The sequence below is a fragment of the Schistocerca serialis genome, chromosome 3 (assembly GCF_023864345.2).
Source record: "Schistocerca serialis cubense isolate TAMUIC-IGC-003099 chromosome 3, iqSchSeri2.2, whole genome shotgun sequence".
NCBI lineage: Eukaryota > Metazoa > Arthropoda > Insecta > Orthoptera > Acrididae > Schistocerca > Schistocerca serialis.
The window spans coordinates 313,325,948-313,346,861 of record NC_064640.1 but is presented as its reverse complement, the minus strand read 5'-3'; the positions used below and the strand labels follow the sequence as shown (position 1 = coordinate 313,346,861).

General features: G+C 42.5%; 1 protein-coding gene across 9 annotated transcripts in view; it reads right to left on the bottom strand.

Annotated features, from left to right (window-relative positions):
• The window catches only part of LOC126470122 (ras-related protein Rab-7L1-like), a 175,283-nt gene that overhangs the window by 38,713 nt on the left and 115,656 nt on the right, over positions 1-20,914 (bottom strand). The window contains exon 1 of one of the 9 annotated variants that reach the window (XM_050097735.1): positions 1,186-1,315. The exons of the other annotated variants lie outside the window; for them this stretch is intronic. Within the exon in view, the coding sequence (XP_049953692.1) occupies positions 1,186-1,201 (16 nt within the window). The 5' untranslated portion in view covers positions 1,202-1,315. Of the gene's footprint in view, positions 1-1,185; positions 1,316-20,914 lie in introns of those variants that run through there. 9 annotated transcript variants of the gene reach the window in all.

Here is a 20,914-nt window from a genome sequence, read left to right as displayed (position 1 = left end):
ATGATACTTCATTTGATTCTGAATACTGCATAAGAGTTGAAAAGGCAAGGGTACAGTATGTTACTAATTACTTTTAACATTTATCGTCAAAATAGAATTTACAATGGTGGGGGGTACTTATCTCTTTACAGAGCATTCACATACAATCGATTTTAGTGGAGATTCTAGAAAACTAATTATCAATAAGGAACACCTGTTCGAAACTTATGGAATTTCCTACATGTGAGGGCATCTTGGCAACATGAAAAACACACAAATAACTCCAAGTTCTGAGAAATGTAACTGGTTATTAGTATGAATAGGGACCAAATCAAAATGCCATCAGTGGTGGTGTTATCAATGTACTACACATATATTAAAAAATAAAAATCAATGTAAGTTCTCATGGTAGGAGAATTTGGGGTTTGAAAGTGCAAGACATGAAGAAATAGCATTCTGAATACTTTCAAACCACATATGACGCTAAAGTGTAATCTGCAATAAACAATATCGCCTTACAGTCTCTAAAGAAAATTTGAGGCCAGAGGCAAAGTTAGATACAGTTTGCTGTAAGAGAAAATTAACCCTCGAGATTATTGAGCTACTACATGAGCTTTCTAAATGCATATAATATAAGCTTCTTAATTTTATAGGTAGACAACAAAACTGCAAGATATTATTTACAAGCTCATGGGTCTGACTGCCTCTTAGAACCAGCCGGATAATTTGGGGAGTAAACATCACTTCTCCTGTCGGTCCAAAATCATAATAAGTGTCGCTGCAATTGTTTCCTTTTACGTCAGTTCACATGACAGCACTAAATAATATACATAGTGAACCGGACCTACTTTACTTCAAACGCAGTTGAAAAAATATTAACGTTAATTGAAAAACGTATATTCTTTTCTGTCACCTTATACAGATTTACTGGATAAAAATTAACTATTCTAAATTCCCTGGTTTTCACCACGGGTATCAATTTACAAACTACTACGTTCAAGTTTCTTCAATTTGATTCTTAAGAAGACATTCATTATAAAAATGTACAGCAATTGCTTCACACACTCAACAGACGATTCTAAACTGTTTAGTACCAAACATCTTTTAAATGACAAGCGTCTCCCGTAGCTGTCAAATATGCTTCTCCAGGAGGCATTGTGACAAATGAGAAACGAACAGCACAAAGTCTACACATTAACTTCTCACCCATGTATGCCTTCATATTGGAATCCTCGAGTCTTAACCGCAATCACCTAATATTAACTTCGTTTAAAAGAGTATCTCTCATCAATTATCACGTTCGATTCACAGCTCCCACCACATAACTTCCCCGCCATAATTTATATGTGAAGATATTCTCTTTGATCCACAAGTACCAACATAGTGTAGGAAATGTGTAAATAAGGTATATGTGTTTTTTTTATGATGTGGTAATTCTGTTTCCTTTCACTAGATCTCTTGTGCGTTACTCTGCAGCTGTCAGAAAAGTAAAAGTTAGATGGACGTCATTAATACGCAGACATACTTGGTCCGTACAGACCTTAAATAAGCTAAAGCAAGAGATGCGAAAACCGTCGAAAATTATGGGTCACATTTACTAGTACTGTTCTCAACAGAAATAGTACAAACCATTATGAAAATCAGATCAAGCGATATCTGGCAATCAACTGCACGCGTGTTTTGGAAAAATGAGATTCAAATTCCCGTCCGGCTATAATGATATAAATTTTGCAAAGTTTCTCAAAACTAGTTTAGGTGAACGCTAGGTTGGTTCCTGTAAAAATGGCATGACAGTAAAATGTATCTTCTTCCACATATTCTTGCATACCTGCTCAAACGCTATGATGTCGACATTTAATCTACTTGTCTCAGGTGCCGTATAATTAATTAATGTAAGATGTAGGTAGATAAATACTGATTTCTTCGTAGTGTTCAGATTGATTTCAGGCTTGAAAAAGCATACAATCTGCGATGAAACATTATGTAACAGTTATATTTCGACAGACTGTATTGCAGCAGCTAAAAGCGTGGAGATTTTAAAATACCGATACCGTACCGGTAATTATATGATCTCTAAGTAAAGGACACTTATTCAATTGATGAGCCGCGCGTGGTAGCCGCGAGGTCATGGGGCGTCTTGCCACGGTTCGCGCGGCTCACCCCCGTCGGAGGTTCGAGTACTGCCTTAGACATGGGTGTGTGTGTTGTCCTTAGCGTAAATTAGTTTAAGTTAGATTAAGTAGTTTGTAAGCCTAGGAACCGATGACCTCAGCAGTTTGGTCCCATAGTACTTACCACAAATTTCCAATTTTTTCAATTGATGTGTGATTCTCGTTACTGTACTTATTAATTCACTCATTTGCGTAACGATTCCCTGCATGTTCCTGAGACTGATAATATTACTGTTTAGGAAGTCTGTCTGGACGATGTAAATGTCAGTAAAGCCAGGCCACCTCTGCTGGAAGATACTTGGGAATTTGGAGCATTCAGTTAATGGCAACCTAACAGGCCTCTGGAGTTCCCTCACAACTCGCTCGTTAAAATGTCCTAGTGTTTAGTAGGTGCATCCACTTGTGGTGGCAATAAATAGTGCCGTCTACGACTGAACGCTGTTTTCTTGTAGCGACCGAATCTTTAAACAGAACCAGCAGGACCACTCAGTGTCAGCCTGCCATGCTATCCGTGACTAGGCCCTAGTGATCTCACATTGATGCCACAGTGCAGCTCATAGTTGTGCACCTGCTCCACAAACCTACCCCCCTGCCCCTCCTCCCGCCAAACATAACCCGTAAGTCCACATTGTGCCCTTAGCTCGGCGAGACGTACCACACACTGTTGCGACCAGTATTGGCGTACGCCGCTGTAGCGTGGAGAAATGCAGTCACGCACATACAGGCATCCGGTTGCTTCAGAACAGACGAAAGAAGCACCTGCCCAAGGGGTTCCCTCACAAACGCGCTTCACGAGTGCACTTTCTTTGTCACTTTCGCCACACAATCAGATCATTCTACAACAAGGCCTGACATCCTTACGATCCAAACATTTGTGTCCTACAGACCTTACTGCAAAAGAAGAACACTGACAGCTGTAGTGGGATCGGGGCAGCACGTCTCAGTGTTGCCACAGTTCTACAGACAACTGATGTTTTCATTAACGTAGCTTCGGTACAGCCAGCAGCTTTTCGCACATCGCATTTGAACATTAGCAACAAAGTTGCCAGCAATCGGAGCCCTTAGGAGGCATAGCTAATAGTATGCAAAGAAATGTGGCCACTAGATGGCCAGTCGTGTAATGTCTAAGTACTCTTAGCTTTCGATTTGCGTTTTTAGTGCAGTGTATGGCTGGACTGGACTTGCCCCAAATTCAACACTCACAGGTTTACGTACACTGAAGAGCCAAAGAAATTGGTACACCTGCCCAATATCGTGTAGGGCCCCCGCGAGCATGCAGAAGTGCAGCAACACGACGGGGCATGGACTCGACTAATGTCTGAAGTCGTGCTGGACGGAACTGACATCAAGAATCTTGCAGGGCTGTCCATAAATCCGAAGAGTACGAGGGGCTGGAGCTCTCTTCAGAACAGCACATTGCAAGACATCCCAGATATACTCAATAATGATCATGACTGGGGAGTCTGGTGGCCATGCGGAAGTGTTTAAACTCAGAAGAGTGTTCCTGGAGCTACTCTGTTGCAATTATGGACGCGTGGGGTGTCGCATTGTCCTGCTGGAATTGCCCAAGTCCGTCGTAAGGCACAGTGGACATGAATGGATGCAGGTGATCAGACAGGATGGTTACGCACGTGTCACCTGTCGCAGTCGTATATGGACGTATCAGGGGTCCCATATGACTCCAAATGCACACACCCCACACATTTATAGAGTCTCCACCAGCTTGAACAATCCCCTGCTGACATGCAGGGTCCATGGATTCATGAGGTTGTCTCCATACCTACACACGCCCATTTGCTGAATACAATTTGAAACGAGACTCGTCCGACCAGGCAACATGTTTCTAGTCATCAACAGTCTAATGTCGGTGTTGACGGGCCGAGGCGAGGCGTGAAGCTCCGTCTCGTGGGGTCATCAAGGGTACATGCGTGGGCCTTCGGGCCAGAAAGCCCATATCGATGGTTCTCGCGCTGTCACTTGTTGATAGCCCAGTATTGAAATCTGTAGCAATTTGTGGAAGGGTTGCACTTCTGTCACGTTGAACGATTCTCTTCTGTCGTCGTTGATCCCGTTCTTACAGGATCTTTTTCGGGCCGCAGCGATGTCGGAGATTTGATGTTTTAGCGGACTGCTGATATTTACGGCTCACTCGTGAAATGGTCATACGGGAAAATCCCCACTTCATCGCTACCTCGGAGATGCTGTGTCCCACCGCTCGTGTGTCGACTGTAACACTACGTTCAGACTCACTTAAAACTTGATGACCTGCCACTGTAGTGGCAGTAAACGATCTAACAACTACGCCAGACACTTTTGTCTTATATAGTCGTATACTATCTCTGTATTTGGGTACACATGCCTATACCAGTTTCTTTGGCGCTTCAGTCAATCATGATTTATACTAGTGTTAAGTGTATAGCTAGATTTGCTCCATGTGGGAGGATACTTAGGTTTAGTTATTGTGTTTTTCTAGCGTGGCATCAGTGAGAACAATTGGAGACTGCCAGGACTGTGAAGAGAGAGGTTTGTTATGTACTTTCTTCCCTTCTACTACGACAAAATTCCGTGGCGAGAGCGAAAAGTCTACTCCCCTGCGACATAGGTGAATTTCATGTTTACAAACACAACTGAAAGGTTGATTAAAGTAATTATATTTAATGGTAATTGCATTATGTCTGTATTTTGGAAAAAGAATTTTAATATTTAAGGTCAAAACGTGAGCTTACAAATTGGGAGAATGCACCACAATCATGAATTTGTAAGAGTACCATTGTCGATGCCCTTACTAATATACACCTACTTCCAGTGGCTATCACATAGCTGGTCTTCTGGAAGATTGCAGTACGTAACGGTTCGCACCAACAGGCGGGGAGTTCATCCGTTAAGATCACGCAGAAGCGGGAGAAGCAGTTCAGTCTGCGATGAGCGACCATTGATGGCGGTTAGTCAGCGACACCGGCGTCGGAACGGTTCATGCTAATTTGAAGAAATCTACGCATGATTAAAATTTGGAGGAGTTCAGCGAATAGAGGAAGTAATTCCACAACTGAGAAATAAGTTTTATAACTATGTTTGCAAGGCATGGAAGTTACAAGTGGAAGTGAGGTCTCCGAATATTACGTGTGTTGCCGCCATTAACGCCACGTGGATGGTTCACCATTAACAAAGTGACCGTTGATATTATCCGATCTTCGGAGAAGTTATATTGTGAGTCAATAAGTCAATTTAATCCTTCAGAATGTACTTTTCAAGTTAAATTTTGCGTTGCCGCTAGACGGAGTGAAAGGCGTGAACTTGCATACGAGAGATTAGGGACCATTTTCTTGTTGGGTTGGGTTGTTTGGGGGAAGATACCACACAGCGAGGTCATCGGTCTCATCGGATTAGGGAAGGACGGGGAAGGAAATCAGCCGTGCCCTTTCAGAGGAACCATCCCGGCATTTGCCTGGAGAGATTTAGGGAAATCACGGAAAACCTAAATCAGGATGGCCAGACGCGGGATTGAACCGTCGTCCTCCCGAATGCGAGTCCAGTGTACTAGTCACTGCGCCACCTCGCTCGGATCATTTTCTTGTCTTAAGAGTTAACAGACTTTGTTTCTCAGGTTACGCTCCATTCAGAGGCTGCCGCACGCAGCGACCGTTACTCTGATTTGTAAATAGTATATAACCAATAATATATAACCAACCGATGTGTTCTCCACAGAGCCCGCCTTCCTCAAACATTAGTATTGAATCAACTGTGTAAAGAGCCAGACCAACAGGCATTACATGCATTGACCAAAAAAAGGATAGCGGTATGTAATATATAAACCATATGAGTTAAGCCATTAATTGCAAGTTTTTTATGACATCATCTAACTATGTACCTGTTGTTGCCGGAGAATGGCTAGTTTCTAGCTAAAATCTAGATCTGCCAATAAAAATTCCAAAGGACGGCAGATAGCTGAAATCTATTATTTACAAAAACTTTGTGTCCATAGAGTGACTTTTATCATTTCATCAATATCGTTAAATATAGATCCCTATAATCTTAGAAAGCAGTGCATCAGGTATGTTACAGGTACACGATAGAATTCAATAAACGCCTCTGTGTATCTGGATGTAATAGCCACTCGTCTTATCTCTTTTGTCCGGCAGCCAAGCGAACTATTACATGTGTGCACAGACAACACGAGACGTATGTTATGGCTGCTAAAGAAAACTGACAAAAGTGAAACCGAGTGTTGTCGTCACTGCATTTTGTAACCGCCCTCTTTGTTAAGTAATAGTTCTCTTGGCTGCCGGACAAAAGAGAGAAGACGAGTGGCTATTACATCCAGATACATACATGTAAGCATTTACTGAAGTCTACCGTGTGCCTGAAACCTACAACGGACCACGTGTTGGGCGCCATATTGGAGAAAGTCTTGTACTGAGAACTCACACACTTATAAGAGTAGTGGCAGCCTCTAATATACACTGATAGAAAAAAATCGCAACACCAAAAAATAATTAAGGTAGAGTAATGAAATTTCGAAAACACATTTGTCTAAGTAACATATTTAAGTGATTAACTTTGCAAGATCACAATTTAATGGCCACATGAGCCGCCAGAATGTTGACTGAAAGCATGCAAACGTGCATGCATGGTGTTATACAGGTGCTCTGTGTCAGTTTGAGGGATGGAGTTCCACGCCTGTTGCACTTGGTCGAGCAATACAGGGACGGTTAATACTGTTTGTGGATGACGCTGGACTTGTCATCTGATGATGTCCCGTACGTGCTCGATCGGAGACAGATCTGGTGACCGAGCAGGCTGAGACAAGATGTCGATACTCTGTAGAGCATGTCGGGTTACAACAGCAGTATGTGGGCGAACGTTATCCTGCTCGACAACACTCCCTAGAAAGCAGTTCACGAAAGACGTACAAACGTGCAGTAAGGGTGCATGGGACAACCACGACAGTGCTCCTGCTGTCATATGAAATCGCACCTCAGACGGTAATTCCAGGTGTGGATCCAGTGTGTCTAGCATGCAGACCGGTTTACTCCAGGCCCTCAACTGGCCACCTCCTAACCAATACACGGCTATTACAGGTACCGAGACAGAATGATCTTTCATCAGAAAACGTAGCAGACCTCCACCCTTCCCCCAGATGAACTCTCGCTTGACACCAACGAAGTCGCAAATGACGGTGGTTTGGGATCTACATCTACATGGATACTATGCAAATCACATTTAAGTGCCTGGCAGAGGGTTCATCGAACCACCTTCACAGTTCTCCATTATTCCAATCTCGTATAGCGCGCGGAAAGAACGAACACCTATATCTTTCCGTACGAGCTCTGATGTCCCTTATTTTATCTTAGTGATCGTTCCTCCCTATGTAGGTCGGTGTCAACAAAATATTTTCGCATTCGGAGGAGAAAGTTGGTGATTGGAATTTCGTGAGAAGATTCCGTCGCAACGAAAAACGCCTTTCATTCAATGATGTCCAGCCCAAATCGTGTATCATTTCTGTGACACTCTCTCCCATATTTCGCAATAATACAAAACTTGCTGTCTCTCTTCGAACTTTTTCAATGTACTCCGTCAGTCCTATCTGGTAAGGATCCCACACCGCGCAGCAGCATTCTAAAAGAGGACGGACAAGCGTGGTGTAGGCAGTCTTCTTAGTACGTCCGTTACATTTTCTAAGTGTCCTGCCAATAAAATGCACTCTTTGATTAGCCTTCCTAACAACATTTTCTATGTGTTCCTTCCAATTGAAGTTATTCGTAATTGTAATACCTAGGTATCATAATACCTAGGTATTATAACTTATGGCTTTTAGATTAGACTGATTTATCGTTTAACCGAAGTTTAACGCGTTCCTTTTCGCACTCATGTGGATGACCTCACACTTTTCGTGATTTAGGGTAAACTGCCACTTTTCGTACCATTTAGATATTTTTTTCTAAATCGTTTTGCAGTTTGTTTTGATATTCTGATGACTTTATTAGTCGATAAACGACAGCGTCATCTGCAAACAACCGAAGACGGCTGCTCAGATTGTCTCCAAAATCGTTTATATAGATAAGGAACAACAAAGGGCCTATAACACTACCTTGGGGAACGCCAGAAATCACTTCTGTTTTACTCGATGACTTTCCGCCAGTTACTACGAACTGTGACCTCTCTGACAGGAAATCGCAAATTCAATCACATAACTGAGACGATATTCCATAAGCACGCAATTTCACTACAAGCCGCCTGTGTGGTACAGTGTCAAAAGCCTTCCGGAAATCCAGAAATACGGAATCGATCTGAAATCCCTTGTAATAGCACTCAACACTTCATATGAATAAAGAGCTAGTTGTGTTTCACTGGAACGATGTTTTCTAAACCCACGTTGACTGTGTGTCAATAGATAGTTTCCTTCGAAGTAATTAATTATGTTCGAACACAATATATGTTCTAAAATCCTGCTGCATATCGACGTTAACGATATGGGTCTGTAATTTAGTGGATTATTCCTACTACGTTTCTTGAATATTGGTGTGACCTGTGCAACTTTCCAGTCTTTGGGTACGGATCTTTCGTCGAGCGAACGGTAGTATATGATTGTTAAGTAGGGATCAGTGGAGTACATGTTACAGGGAGTCTTGCTCGGATCTGTCCTCGCAGTAACCAATTTGTAACCCATTCTTTGTGTCACTGTTGTGCCATCTGCTGCACATATTGCTATTGCAGATGCAGTACGTTGCGCCATAGCCATACGCTGTACACGGTGTTCTCTCCTCCCAGTAGAGCCTTGTGACTGTCTAAAGTCCGGTCTTCTTGCGACTGTACATTTCCGTGACCAACGCTACCAGCAATCATGAGCAGTGGCTACATTCCTGCCAAGTCTTTCCGCAATATCGCAGAAGGAACATACAGCTTCTTGTAGTTCTATTACACGACCTCGTTCAAACTGAGTGAGGCGTTCTTTACTAACATCAGCTCACTACCTCGGGTCTCAAAGGTAACTAACTAATGCTCACGGCCATTATAGCGTGTCTTTAAAGCTAATATGATTTGCATCTTCATAGTGGCGCTACTAGCGCCACTCTTATGCGACTCGCGCCAAATTTGAATGCACATTATCTTTCAAATGTACAAACACGCCTACCAACTTTCGTTTATGTCGCACAACTTCTTCTTGGTGCTGCGATTTTTTTCCGTCAGTGTACATCATACTGTTTACCGTTCATGAGATGCAAATTACCTTCCCTATTTATGTGATTGGATGATGAAACGCCGACTCACGGTTTGCATCTATACGTTGTGGTGCTACCGCCAACAGCCTGGGTATTAACTGTTCACCCTAAGAAGACTCTCGGAGCAGTGGCTGACGGGAATAGCCGCTTCGATAGAAGTCAGAATATGAATTGTAACTTCAGACCGATATTCACTTGTTTCCAGTCGCTACCAACCTTAGCTTTTAGTGCTGTTTGCAAAGAGTACCTTCATCGAACATTTTAACAAATTTGTAGCAAATAAAATTCAATTACACGCTACATTTCTGTTGTCTTTAAATAGGCATGTTACCTATGGTTTCATTCACGAGTTCATAGACGCAAGGCCGGTTTAAATCCCAAGCGACACAAGCCACAGTTTGAGGCCCCAAGCTGAGAGGGGCGGTGAGACGCAGCAATTGTAGGGTTTCTGTAGAGAACGTGTCACAATTAGTAAAGATTCTTGGGGTGCCGAGCTGAGAGCGGCGCTCAAGTGCAAGATTTGTGTGCAGTGTGTATCACAATTAGTAGCGAAAACTGACACAGTTAAAGTGTATAAGGGAAAAGAGGGGTAGGTGGGAAGGGGAGCGCTAAATGTTAAGCCGCTTGTGTGGCAAGAAGTTCTCGAACCGGCTCTTTATATACACTGAATACAGTGTTGTGTGCTAGCTACCGTTGATCACTGTGCCATATAGCAGCGACTCTGACTGTGTACACAGCGACTGTGGATTTGGACTACCTGGTAAACACTACCCCGTTTGATAGGTGCTCTGATGTCATCATTGGCGTGGTTGTTCGTTGACTGGAATGCTATCTTCCGTGCAAAACACGATCGTACAAACATCTGTTGACAGTTTGTACGATTATATCGTGAATTACACAGACGGGGAAATAGTGGTTTCTTGCTTTAATTGTGAACACCAGTGTATGAATTTTGTACCTTGACGCGGTTCATCACAAATATGAAAGAATTGTTATGTCAACTGTTACACCAACAGATGAAAAAATATCTTCATTACTTCTCACTAAAGCTATGGATACCACAGAAAGGTGAACAATATGTAGCTACAAAAGTCATTCATCATTCACCCAAAACATTTTTTATTATACTGCCTGACAAAACAAGTGAAGTGCCCAGAAGGGAACGGGAAATCGAAATGAAACTTGGGTGACCTGAAGTTGTGCCCGACGGCTCTCCACGGAGGATATCCATGACATAGCATTGTGCCATGAGAATTCCTTCAATTACTACCATTTGGGGAACTTGGTGGCCTTGGCAGTACCTCAAAATCACACAGACAATTTGTAGAAACATGTGCCATGTGTGGACGAACATTGTCCTGTTGAAAAATGGCACCACAATACCGTTGCGAGAGAGGTGACGGAGGATATGCATGACATACCATTGTGCTATCAGAGTTCCTTCAATTACTGCCAGGCTGGGAAGGTATGAGATATTGCAGTGATTACAAAATCGAATCAAATTTACAAAGAAATTGGCAGTATGAGTCTACCCTCCTCTGGTCTCGATGCTTGTACTGATCTGGTTGGGAAAAGTATTGTAAAGCTGATGTGTCCTCTCCTGATGCAAGATGACCCACAAGTGTTGCAACTGTTCTTCGATATGCTGGATACCGGCAGTGGGATGAAGTTGATATTCAAGCTGGTATCACATATATTGTATCAGGGATACATTTGGGGATCTTGGTGGCCTTGGTAGTATCTCAAGATCACACAGACAATTTGTAGAGATGCGTGGCATGTGTGGACGAACATTGTCCTATTGGAAAATGACACCACAATGCCGTTGTATGAGAGGTAGCACATGAGAACGGAGGATATCCATGACAGACCATTGTGCCATCAGAGTTCCTTCAATTACTACCAGCCATGTCCTGAAGTTATGCCTGATGGCTCTCCATATCATGATGTCAGGAGTAACACTACTGTGCCTCTCCAAAAGATTGGAAGAATGGGATCACATCCCAGGTCGCTGCCATACACACCGACGATGGTCACGGTGAGTAGTGCAGGACTGTGATTCATCGCTGAAAACAATGTGACACCTTTTACACCTTTCATTGGCCCTCAATACATTCCAGTCCCAGCACCACAACCAACACAGCTGTCTCTCTTGCGGTGTTAATTGGAGCCTACGCAGGGGACAGTAATTTCCTTGTCCGGCTGCTGCTATTCGCTGACCAATGGCGTCGGATGACATAGAATGTTGTAGGGAGTCCATTACTTGTTCTGGGATGGAAGGCGCAGATGTGAAGGGGTTACAATGTGCTAGGTGCACAATATAGCGATCCTCGCTTCTGATGATCAGACGTAGTGGATCGGAACTTTGAATACACATAGCCCAGGCATCTCCTCAGGTCCCCATGCAAACCAACACTGGGCCACTGTCACACCCAAATGTCCTACAAATCTGGATATTGCACGATTCGACCAGCTGGTGAAATGGAGATTCACAACGAGGTCCCTTTCAAACTCTGCCAGGTGCTGATAACACTGTCTCATATACGTACACGGCATCTCCGTGTCCTTCACAGAGATCATTCAACATCTGGCGCTGTTCACGCCCATTATACACCCTATCAGGCCCAGTTACAGCACTTAACACGAACAACACTAACGGGCTCTGATGGGCATCCTACTTGTCACAGAAAATTGCAAATTTAACCATTTACATGCACGCCGATGGTGTGTATGTGTACGAAATTATATTGACATCTGACTTCATTTTTTTGCAAGGCATTGTAAAAATTAGTGACATGTGTAGGACAGTAAACACACATGTTTACTTTTGTTGTTAAGTTTACATCTATGTCTGTATTCCACAAGCCATAAAATTGCGTGTGGAGCAGAGGGTCCAAACTGCTCCCCCTCTGCCCCATTGCTACTGCATTCAGCGATGAAATGCGGTAAGAAATATTGTAGGTGACCCTCTGAGTAAGCTGGAATATCTCAAATTTTATTATCGTGGTGATCATGGAGATGTTATAAAAATAATGTGGAGGTGGAGATGGCGATGGCAAACAGCGCCCTCTGGTGGTGGTGTTGTGAACTAGGTCAGTTGGTCTCCATGCCTCAAGGTGAACACACAAAATTTGATATTTCCACCAATAAATTAGAATTTCCCGCCAAAATTTCAGTTTCTCGCCATTTCGAGGGATGGGGTGGGGAGGGGAGGTGGTTGAGAGTTCCCTGAGGGGGTCTAGTTGCTGGTTGGGAAAACCCATGACATTATCAGGGGATGACGGTAATTAATTGATCAATTAATTAATTTGAATAATTAATTCTATATCATAAGAGATGCAGAAGCCCCCTTATCCCATTTCTCACTCTTTCCAACTTCTGGCTGAGTTTAGGTCCCAAGAGTGAAACATGGTGGGGGTTTAGTGATGATTTTGGCAGCCACATCGTGGTAGTCCATGGGCTGCAAGGTTACTCTGCAAGATTGCATTACTGTCAGGGACAATGTGACCATTTTGGCCGATCAGATCAATTCCATTGTGCAATGTTTGTTCCCCAGTTGTGATGCCCTGTTCCAAGACGACGGAGCACCTGTTTACAGAGCTCACATTGTCCAGGACTGGTTTTGTGAGTATGAAGATGAATTGTCGCAGCCTCCCCAGGCCACCAAAGTCGCCAGATCTCAATATTATTGAGCCTTTGTGATCTACTTTGGAAAGAATGGTGCGTGATTGCTATCCACCTACGCCAGCTTGTCACTATTTTGCAGGAAGAATGGTATGAGATTCCCTCGAAAGCCTTACAGGACCTGTATTTATCCATTCTAAGACGACTGGAGGCTCTTTTGAATGCAAACGGTTTTCCTACTCTTTACCGGGTATGATAATGCGCTGCATTTGTAGTGTCTCCATATTTTTGTCTACCCTAAAAACTTAACACTTTCTTCTTTTTGTATTTCATTGTTTGAGACACTTATTTCTATATCTTGTGGAATTCTGTGAGAAGTCCAGCAGAGTGTGTACTGAGTCTTCTCAAAATTCAGTGATAAATTATTTGTCGTGAACTATTTTGCAGCTGTTTACGAATATTTCATTAGTCGCCTTTTCAGTAAGGGAAATGGTACTACTTTTTATTAATATACTTGAGTCATCTGCAAAAAGGGACAAAATTTGCATCTCCTGAAACTGCAACTGGAAGATCATTTATCTATATCAGAAACAACAGAGGACCCACAAACAGACCTTGTGGTACATCATGTGTGATTGCTTCAAATTCTGAATGTTTATTGTTATGTAGTTGACATGGAACTGATAGACATTGCTTTCTGTCAACGAAGTAAGTTAAAACCATGATCCTGTTCTGCCTACTATTTCAAAATATTTTAACTTTTTCACTAGACTCTGGGTAGCAGAGGCAACACCCCTACACGTGCACATTTTTTTCACTTTCCGTCACATGGCACAGAGATAGTCATGGACACAAGAACACTGTCAGTGGACGCATTGGAAGCATGGAAGAAAGTCGCTTGGACTAGTGTGATACCCGGTGGTAAACGCTGATGACAGGATATGAGAACTTCGAACACAGCTTGAAGTGATGCTTCCTGCTTGCGAACAAGACATTGTTGAGGCAGGTAGCGAAGTTAGTCTCGCATGACAGATGTTAACTTCGAACACAGCTTGAAGTGATGCTTCCTGCTTGCGAACAAGACATTGTTGAGGCAGGTAGCGAAGTTAGTCTCGCATGACAGATGTTTACCAGGGATAAAATTAAGTCCTTGATGCGTCTACCATCATTACTCATTAGCTAGTGATACAAGTATCTACTTTTCAACAGTGTGCATCCGCTTATTTGCCTACAGTACCCTACGCTAGGTAGATATTTCTAATTTATTTGCTTGTGAGTGTATTAGTGAACGGTATTTATGAAAGTTATGAGCGTCCCATCAACAAATCTCATTTATGGAAGTATAGGGAGTACCAGCTTCGAAGAACTGAAACTCCTTGCATGTAGGACAAATTGACACTTATTTAGATGAAGTCTTTTTTACCCGAAACCGTACTTATAGTTCTTGAAACAGCCATCGTTCGTCCAGAAACATCCAACGTACGGGAAGTTAACAATGTAAGTCTCTTTTGCTGGCCATTTTCGCAGCGGCTGTATATAAGTTGCAGAAGGTTACAAAAAGACGCCTTTTGTACGCTGCACATTAATTTTTTTATTTTGTTTGTGCACCCAGACCGGTTTCGCCTTTTAAACAAGGTACCTTCAGTGGGTGTCCTAGAATATTATTCGATTTTTTTTTCTTTGTCACATATTGTTTACAGATTTAAAACAGTTCACAGAAGATTTTCGTAATAAAATGGAAAGGTAGTTGTAGACCAGCATCTAATTCATTATTTGAAAACCATGCAGCTTTCCCTGGTGTGGAAAACCGGTTGAAAGCCTCCAATTTTTCATGTAGGCAACTGAACCCACCAGCCGGCCGCGGTAGCCGAGCGGTTCTAGGCGCTACAGTTTGGAACCGCGCGACCGCTACGGTCGCAGGTCCGAATCCTGCCTCGGGCATGGATGTGTGTGATGTCCTTAGGTTTAAGTAGTTCTAAGTTCTAGAGGACTGATGACCTCAGAAGTTAAGTCCCATAGTGCTCAGTGCCATGTGAACCAAGTGAACCCACCCCACGGGATTGCCCAGCCAACAATGCCACACGACATTTACATTTCCACATAGAGCAGATAAAGTTCAGCAAATAATGGAATGACATAATACGGCACATATGAGAGTAGACTTGAAAATTATTTACAGTGAGACAAAAATAACGTATAACCAACATACCGAAAAGACAATACTACAAATTAAGAATAAAATCTTAGAACCAGTTGATGAGTTTCTGTACTGAGGGCTGTTGGAAACAATAACTAGATAGCCAACGAAATAAATTATCAAACAAGTGAATTTTAAGATGTGTCTGCCACATGTGTATTGCCACATTTGACTTGTGACAGTGAAGCATAAATTTCTACTGTGAAAATCATTCCAAAACTAAGAGTTGCTCACTGAGCAAGAGCTTCCTTGGTCCATTTGCCGTCCATGTTCTGCTCACCTCCGCTTCATTCTGATTACAACTCGCATCACAGTATGTTTCTTCATCTATTTGCCTGTCTCTGCATATCCTGCATCTCGATAATTACTAAGTACGACAGGCACGCAGATGAGGAAATAGACTAGTGTTTCTTTCGTTCTTTCTCGGGCCTTTGTTCTGCTCCACCGCAGGGTCGGCTCTGTTATGACGGATTTGGCAGTGTTAATTACAGAGGGTGGCTGGATGCCCTTTCTGCCACCACCCCGAACCCCCCGGGACAGAAGCAGTGTACCCCAGCTGTCTGGTATTCACCTTGCGGGATGTGCAAAACCGCATAAAATCCACATCCAGGCTGGCCGGCACACCGGCCCTCGTCGTTAATCCGCCGGGCGGATTCGATCCGGGGCCGTCGCGCCTACCCGAGTCCAGGAAGCAGCGCATTAGCGCTCTCGGCTACCCTGGCGGGTAGGAAATAGACTGGTGTATGAGACATAACTATGATGGACCAAGGAAGCTCCTGTTCAAGGAGCAACCCATAGTTTTAGAGCGAAAATTTATGCCTGACTGCCGCCAGTCAAATTTCGCAAAGCACATTGATTGTTAACTACGAGTCCACTATCTTAATTAGTGCGCCAAAAGCTGCAAGAATGGGAATACTGACACAACTGACCTCCAAATTAACGAATGAGTAGTATTACCTTTGTTATTGCTTTCGTGAGAAATTTCCCATAAATGATACTATTATTTAGTAAGAATAGCCCGAAAATTGGTAATGGAACCCTTCGGGCAAGAGCACTAGCTTGTCCCCTGCGGAGATTTTTGTGTTGACTCGCAGTTCCATATCACAACCAAGAGCTATTAAGAAGCCAGTTTCTCAGCCATAGCATTCCACCATCAACAGCCATTAAGTATCTAGTTTATCAACCATAGTATTTATTTCACCGTGTTGACGCACTTGCCTGATTTTCCTCTTCACTGTGGGCTTTACTTAAAATGCCTCTGAGTACTATGGGACTTAACATCTGAGGTCATCAGTCACCTAGAACTTGGAACTACTTAAACCTAACTAACCTAAGGACATCACACACATCCATGCCCGCGGCAGGATTCGAACCTGCGACCGTAGCGGTCGCGCGGTTCCAGACTGCAGCGCCTAGAACCGCTCGGCTTCCCCGGCCGGCGTGGGCTTTACTCTTGCATTCTTTTGGTACATCCGGGTAAAAATAAGCCAACAAACCTGTAGAGGAAGTTACTAAAGTCAAGAACCTTATTCTTTGGTATCATATCTCCAGCGCCTCTACATGTTGTACTTGAGAACGAAGTAACAGAATAGATGCGTCTGTGGAGGGAAATTGTCCCCTCTGGAATGCTTCGTTAATATAGTGCTGTCGTGTACATTACTACAGTGATTAAGATCCTATTTCTTGTGAATGCGCTGCCTTAATACTTCCCAAAGCCCGAAAAAGATTCAGTTAAAAGACAAAGAAACACGAACTAAACAATTTTTTTGTTCAGTTGAGATAAAAATAGCAGTTGAGGTGTCATTAGCCGTACATGATGCAAAGTAAAGCTGTCGTTATAGATCTCTGTAGACCCTACTCATCTGAACGAGCTATTTAAATTAAGCTCTTGGATAAGATGTAGAGAGCCTATCAGTCAAAGAACATAAAACTCAACAGCGTCTCTCTGTGAAAACAACAGTCTCATAAACAAAAGTAATAAGCAGTGACGGTTTGTCCTTAATATGACCTTACAACTAACAAAAACTGACTAATTGGAAAGCTACGGAGGCGGAATCGGTAAAGGTTCGACGGGCTGTTACATTTCGCTTCTAATTATAAACATCAAAGAGCAAATCTTGAGGACAAGTGAATAATGTATTGTGATTACTTAGTTAATTAGTTATTTCCTTAATTCCATGTTCCCTTGGTCATTTGGCCAATTTCTATCGAAATGATATAGGACGAATCAGTTTGTAGTCTACTCGCTGAGAAACCAGGCGTTGCCTGGGTGTTTATTTATTCCATACTTCAATTATTCCATCTTCTCTTTCCCCTCTCTCTCTCCGTCTTCTCCTCCTCCTCTCTCTGTCCATCTTCACACCCTCTCCCTCTGTTAACCTCCTGCTCCCCCTTCTGTCTGGCTATTACCCTGTTATCACCTCCACCCCCATCCTAATGTGAGACTGGTGTTTTTTTACCCCTGCAGTAGTTCTTTCCATACAGTAAGTAATATGTGTACCACGTTTCGTTGAGATCGGTCCAGAGGCTTAGGAGGAGATGTTGAACATGTACATATGTGATATATATTCCACACAAATAGGTATGAGTCTCTGCTGATTTACACCATAAGATTCCAGTTAAGGAGTTAAATTTATCTGTGCTATTCAGCCGTATGGCCTGATCACAGATCAAAATATTGACTCGCTGCAGTACTCATTCTCGAAATTGGATTGACACAAAGTATAGCACAAATGAGAGATAAATTGCACTTCATACTTTTTAAAAGTATTTCGGGTCAACTAAATATCAACAGGTCGTTTACGAACATTTTACGTCGCCCCTTCTCTTCCACATCCCCAGGGCAATGGGGATTCTTACTTACGGTATTTTTATGCAAATAATAAATCCTGTACCTAAGAAATTTGGTTGAAATTGCTCCAGGTGTTTCTGAGCTATATTTCAACGCCACCCCCTTTTTTCCCCATCCCCTATGGGATGCAGGTGATTCTTACCCCACAGTGCTTCTTTCCAAGCCAATAAGTAACGAGTACACTCCTGATTCTGTAAGGAATCGAACTCACCTGCATAAAACAACTTCAAACTTCTGATTACTTTCCAAATGAATTAATGTGTTAATTGCAGTAGGAAAAGTTACAAAATGTTTTATATTATGTTTAAAGATTGTTAGAAGTCGCTAAGTGCTCACATTTTGAAACACTAGATGAGTATAATATGGGTAATTTACGTTCCGTTTTAAGAAAACCTAGTTTTTCACGCATAGTGCTTATAACGTCATGCCTCCTCACCTATGTGTTGTGCAATGATATAATTTTGCAGGTACGTTCAGTAGTATATTTGGATACTGTCTGTGAAATATATCACGAATAGAGTTAGCAGTAAAGAAGTAATAAATTAAAACGTCATGCATGATGCGGCAGTTTTTCACGCATATCGTTATTTATGACGTCATTTTCCCTGAACCGGGGCCTACGAGAAAGACAGGCCGCGGCGCTTACATCACGAAGATAGGCCTGAGCTCGCCCTCTTGCTCCCTCGCTCCACTCAGCAAACTACGTTTCTACACCTGTTAACACGTAGCTAGGTGTGTACGTACAAACGAAAATTGCATCTTCTACTGAAATCTGCTATCATGGAGTCTTACTGTTATTAGTCCTACAATGATTGTAAATCCATAGGCCCACTAATAATTTGTAACGACTATACTGGGATACAATAAAATTAAAATCATGCCAAAATGATTATCAGTTGCATTAGGCACCACTTCTTGTATTAAATGAGGACTGTTGAGCAGTAGACACTAAATGCAACAAACAAGCCGTTATACCATTTATATCGAGTATTGATCTTAAACTAAATTTTGCTGTGCTACTTTTAATCGGTAAGAGTTCATAATAGCAGATTCCAGTAGAAGATGCAATTCTCGTTAGTACGCACACGCCCAGCTGCGAGTTAACAGGTTTACATAAGCTTTTTGTTTGGTCAGCTGAGCAAGCGAGAGAGTTCAGACATACCTTCGTGACGTACGCGAAGCGGGCGGTCTTTCTCATGGGCCTCGCCCTGAAAGATATGTCGTACAGTGATACAATTTAGTGGTATATGTGAATACCAGCTGAAAAGTGTGTTGCGAGTGGAGTTAGTAATAAAGAAGTAATAAATTAAACGTCACTCCTGATGTGGCAGTTTTACCCGGAGTGGCCGAGCGAACCGCTAGGCGCTACAGTCTGAAGCTGCGTGACCTCGGGCATGGATGTCTGTGATGTCCTTAGGTTAGTTAGGTTTAAGTAGTTCCAATTTCTAGGGGACTGATGACCTCAGATGTTAAGTCCCATACTGCTCAGTGCCATTTTTTTTACTGCATTCTCAGCGAAACTGTAGTAAGCAATAAACTTGTTTCCTTTGATCACTTTGTGTGGGGTGTTCGTGAGAAAAAGTATTTTTTTAAGGGTTTGATATTATTTGTAAAATTTGTTGCAATTCGCTAAGTGCTCTCAGTCCCAAATGTTGTTGGATATAGTCTGGGTAGTTGCGTGCGGGGCGTTATGCTTCTTTCTCACCCCCACCTATTCGCGAAGTAAGTGGTTCTTACACCACAGTACTTCTTTCCAGACAGTCAGCGATAAGTCTGTCAATTTGGCTAAAATCGATCCGGTATTTTATGGGGAGATGTTGATACACAAATACATGTACATACATTTTTATAATACACAGGGCGATTCCGTGGTGATGTTACAAACTTTCAGGGCTGACGGAAAAAGGTAAATGTACCAATATGCGTCAAAAGGACCCTGGTCCGGAAACGACCGAGTCGAAAATTATAAGTGAAAATCGTTCAAATAGCTTTGACAGTGGAATACATGTAGCGGTACTGTTATCGCTAAGACTGTACGGTAGGCATCTTTCAGAGGTAGTAATATGGGCCAAAACACGAAAAAATGTGTAATAAACATGGGTACTAAAATCTATTCCTTAAGAACCATGTGCAGCTGTTCATCTTCATTACTGTGAAACACATCTATTTTTCTACAATCTCTTGGCTTTCCACATATTTAGAGGATGTAGTGCGGATAAAAACATTAAAAAATGTCTTAAATATGAGTTTTAAAACGCATACATTAAAAGCTATGAGCACTTGTTCATCTCAGCCACAGTGTTGCATATTTCTTCTACTGAACGAGTGCCTATAGCTCTTAAGGTATGCTTATTAGAGCCCATGAAACGAGACATGTTTTTCTTGTTTTGGTCCATACTACCATATTTGAAAGTTGCCTACCCTACAACTTTAGCAACAACAGTACCGGTACATGCATTCCACTGTCAGTGGTTTCAGAATGATTTTCGCTTATGAGTTTCGGCACGGTCGATTTCGGACCAGGGTCCCTTACCTCAAATTCATACACTACTGGCCATTAAAATTGCTACACCAAGAAGAAATGCAGATGATAAACGGGTACTCATTGGATAAATATATTATACTAGAACTGACATATGATTACATTTTCACGTAATTTGGGTGCATAGATCCTGAGAAATCAGTACCCAGAACAACCACCTCTTTCCGTAATAACGGCCTTGATACGCCTGGGCATTGAGTCAAGTAGAGCTTGGATGGAGTGTACAGGTACAGCTGCCCATGCAGCTTCAACACGATACCACAGTTCATCGAGAGTAGTGACTGCCGTATTGTGACGAGCCAGTTGCTCGGCCACCATTGACCAGACGTT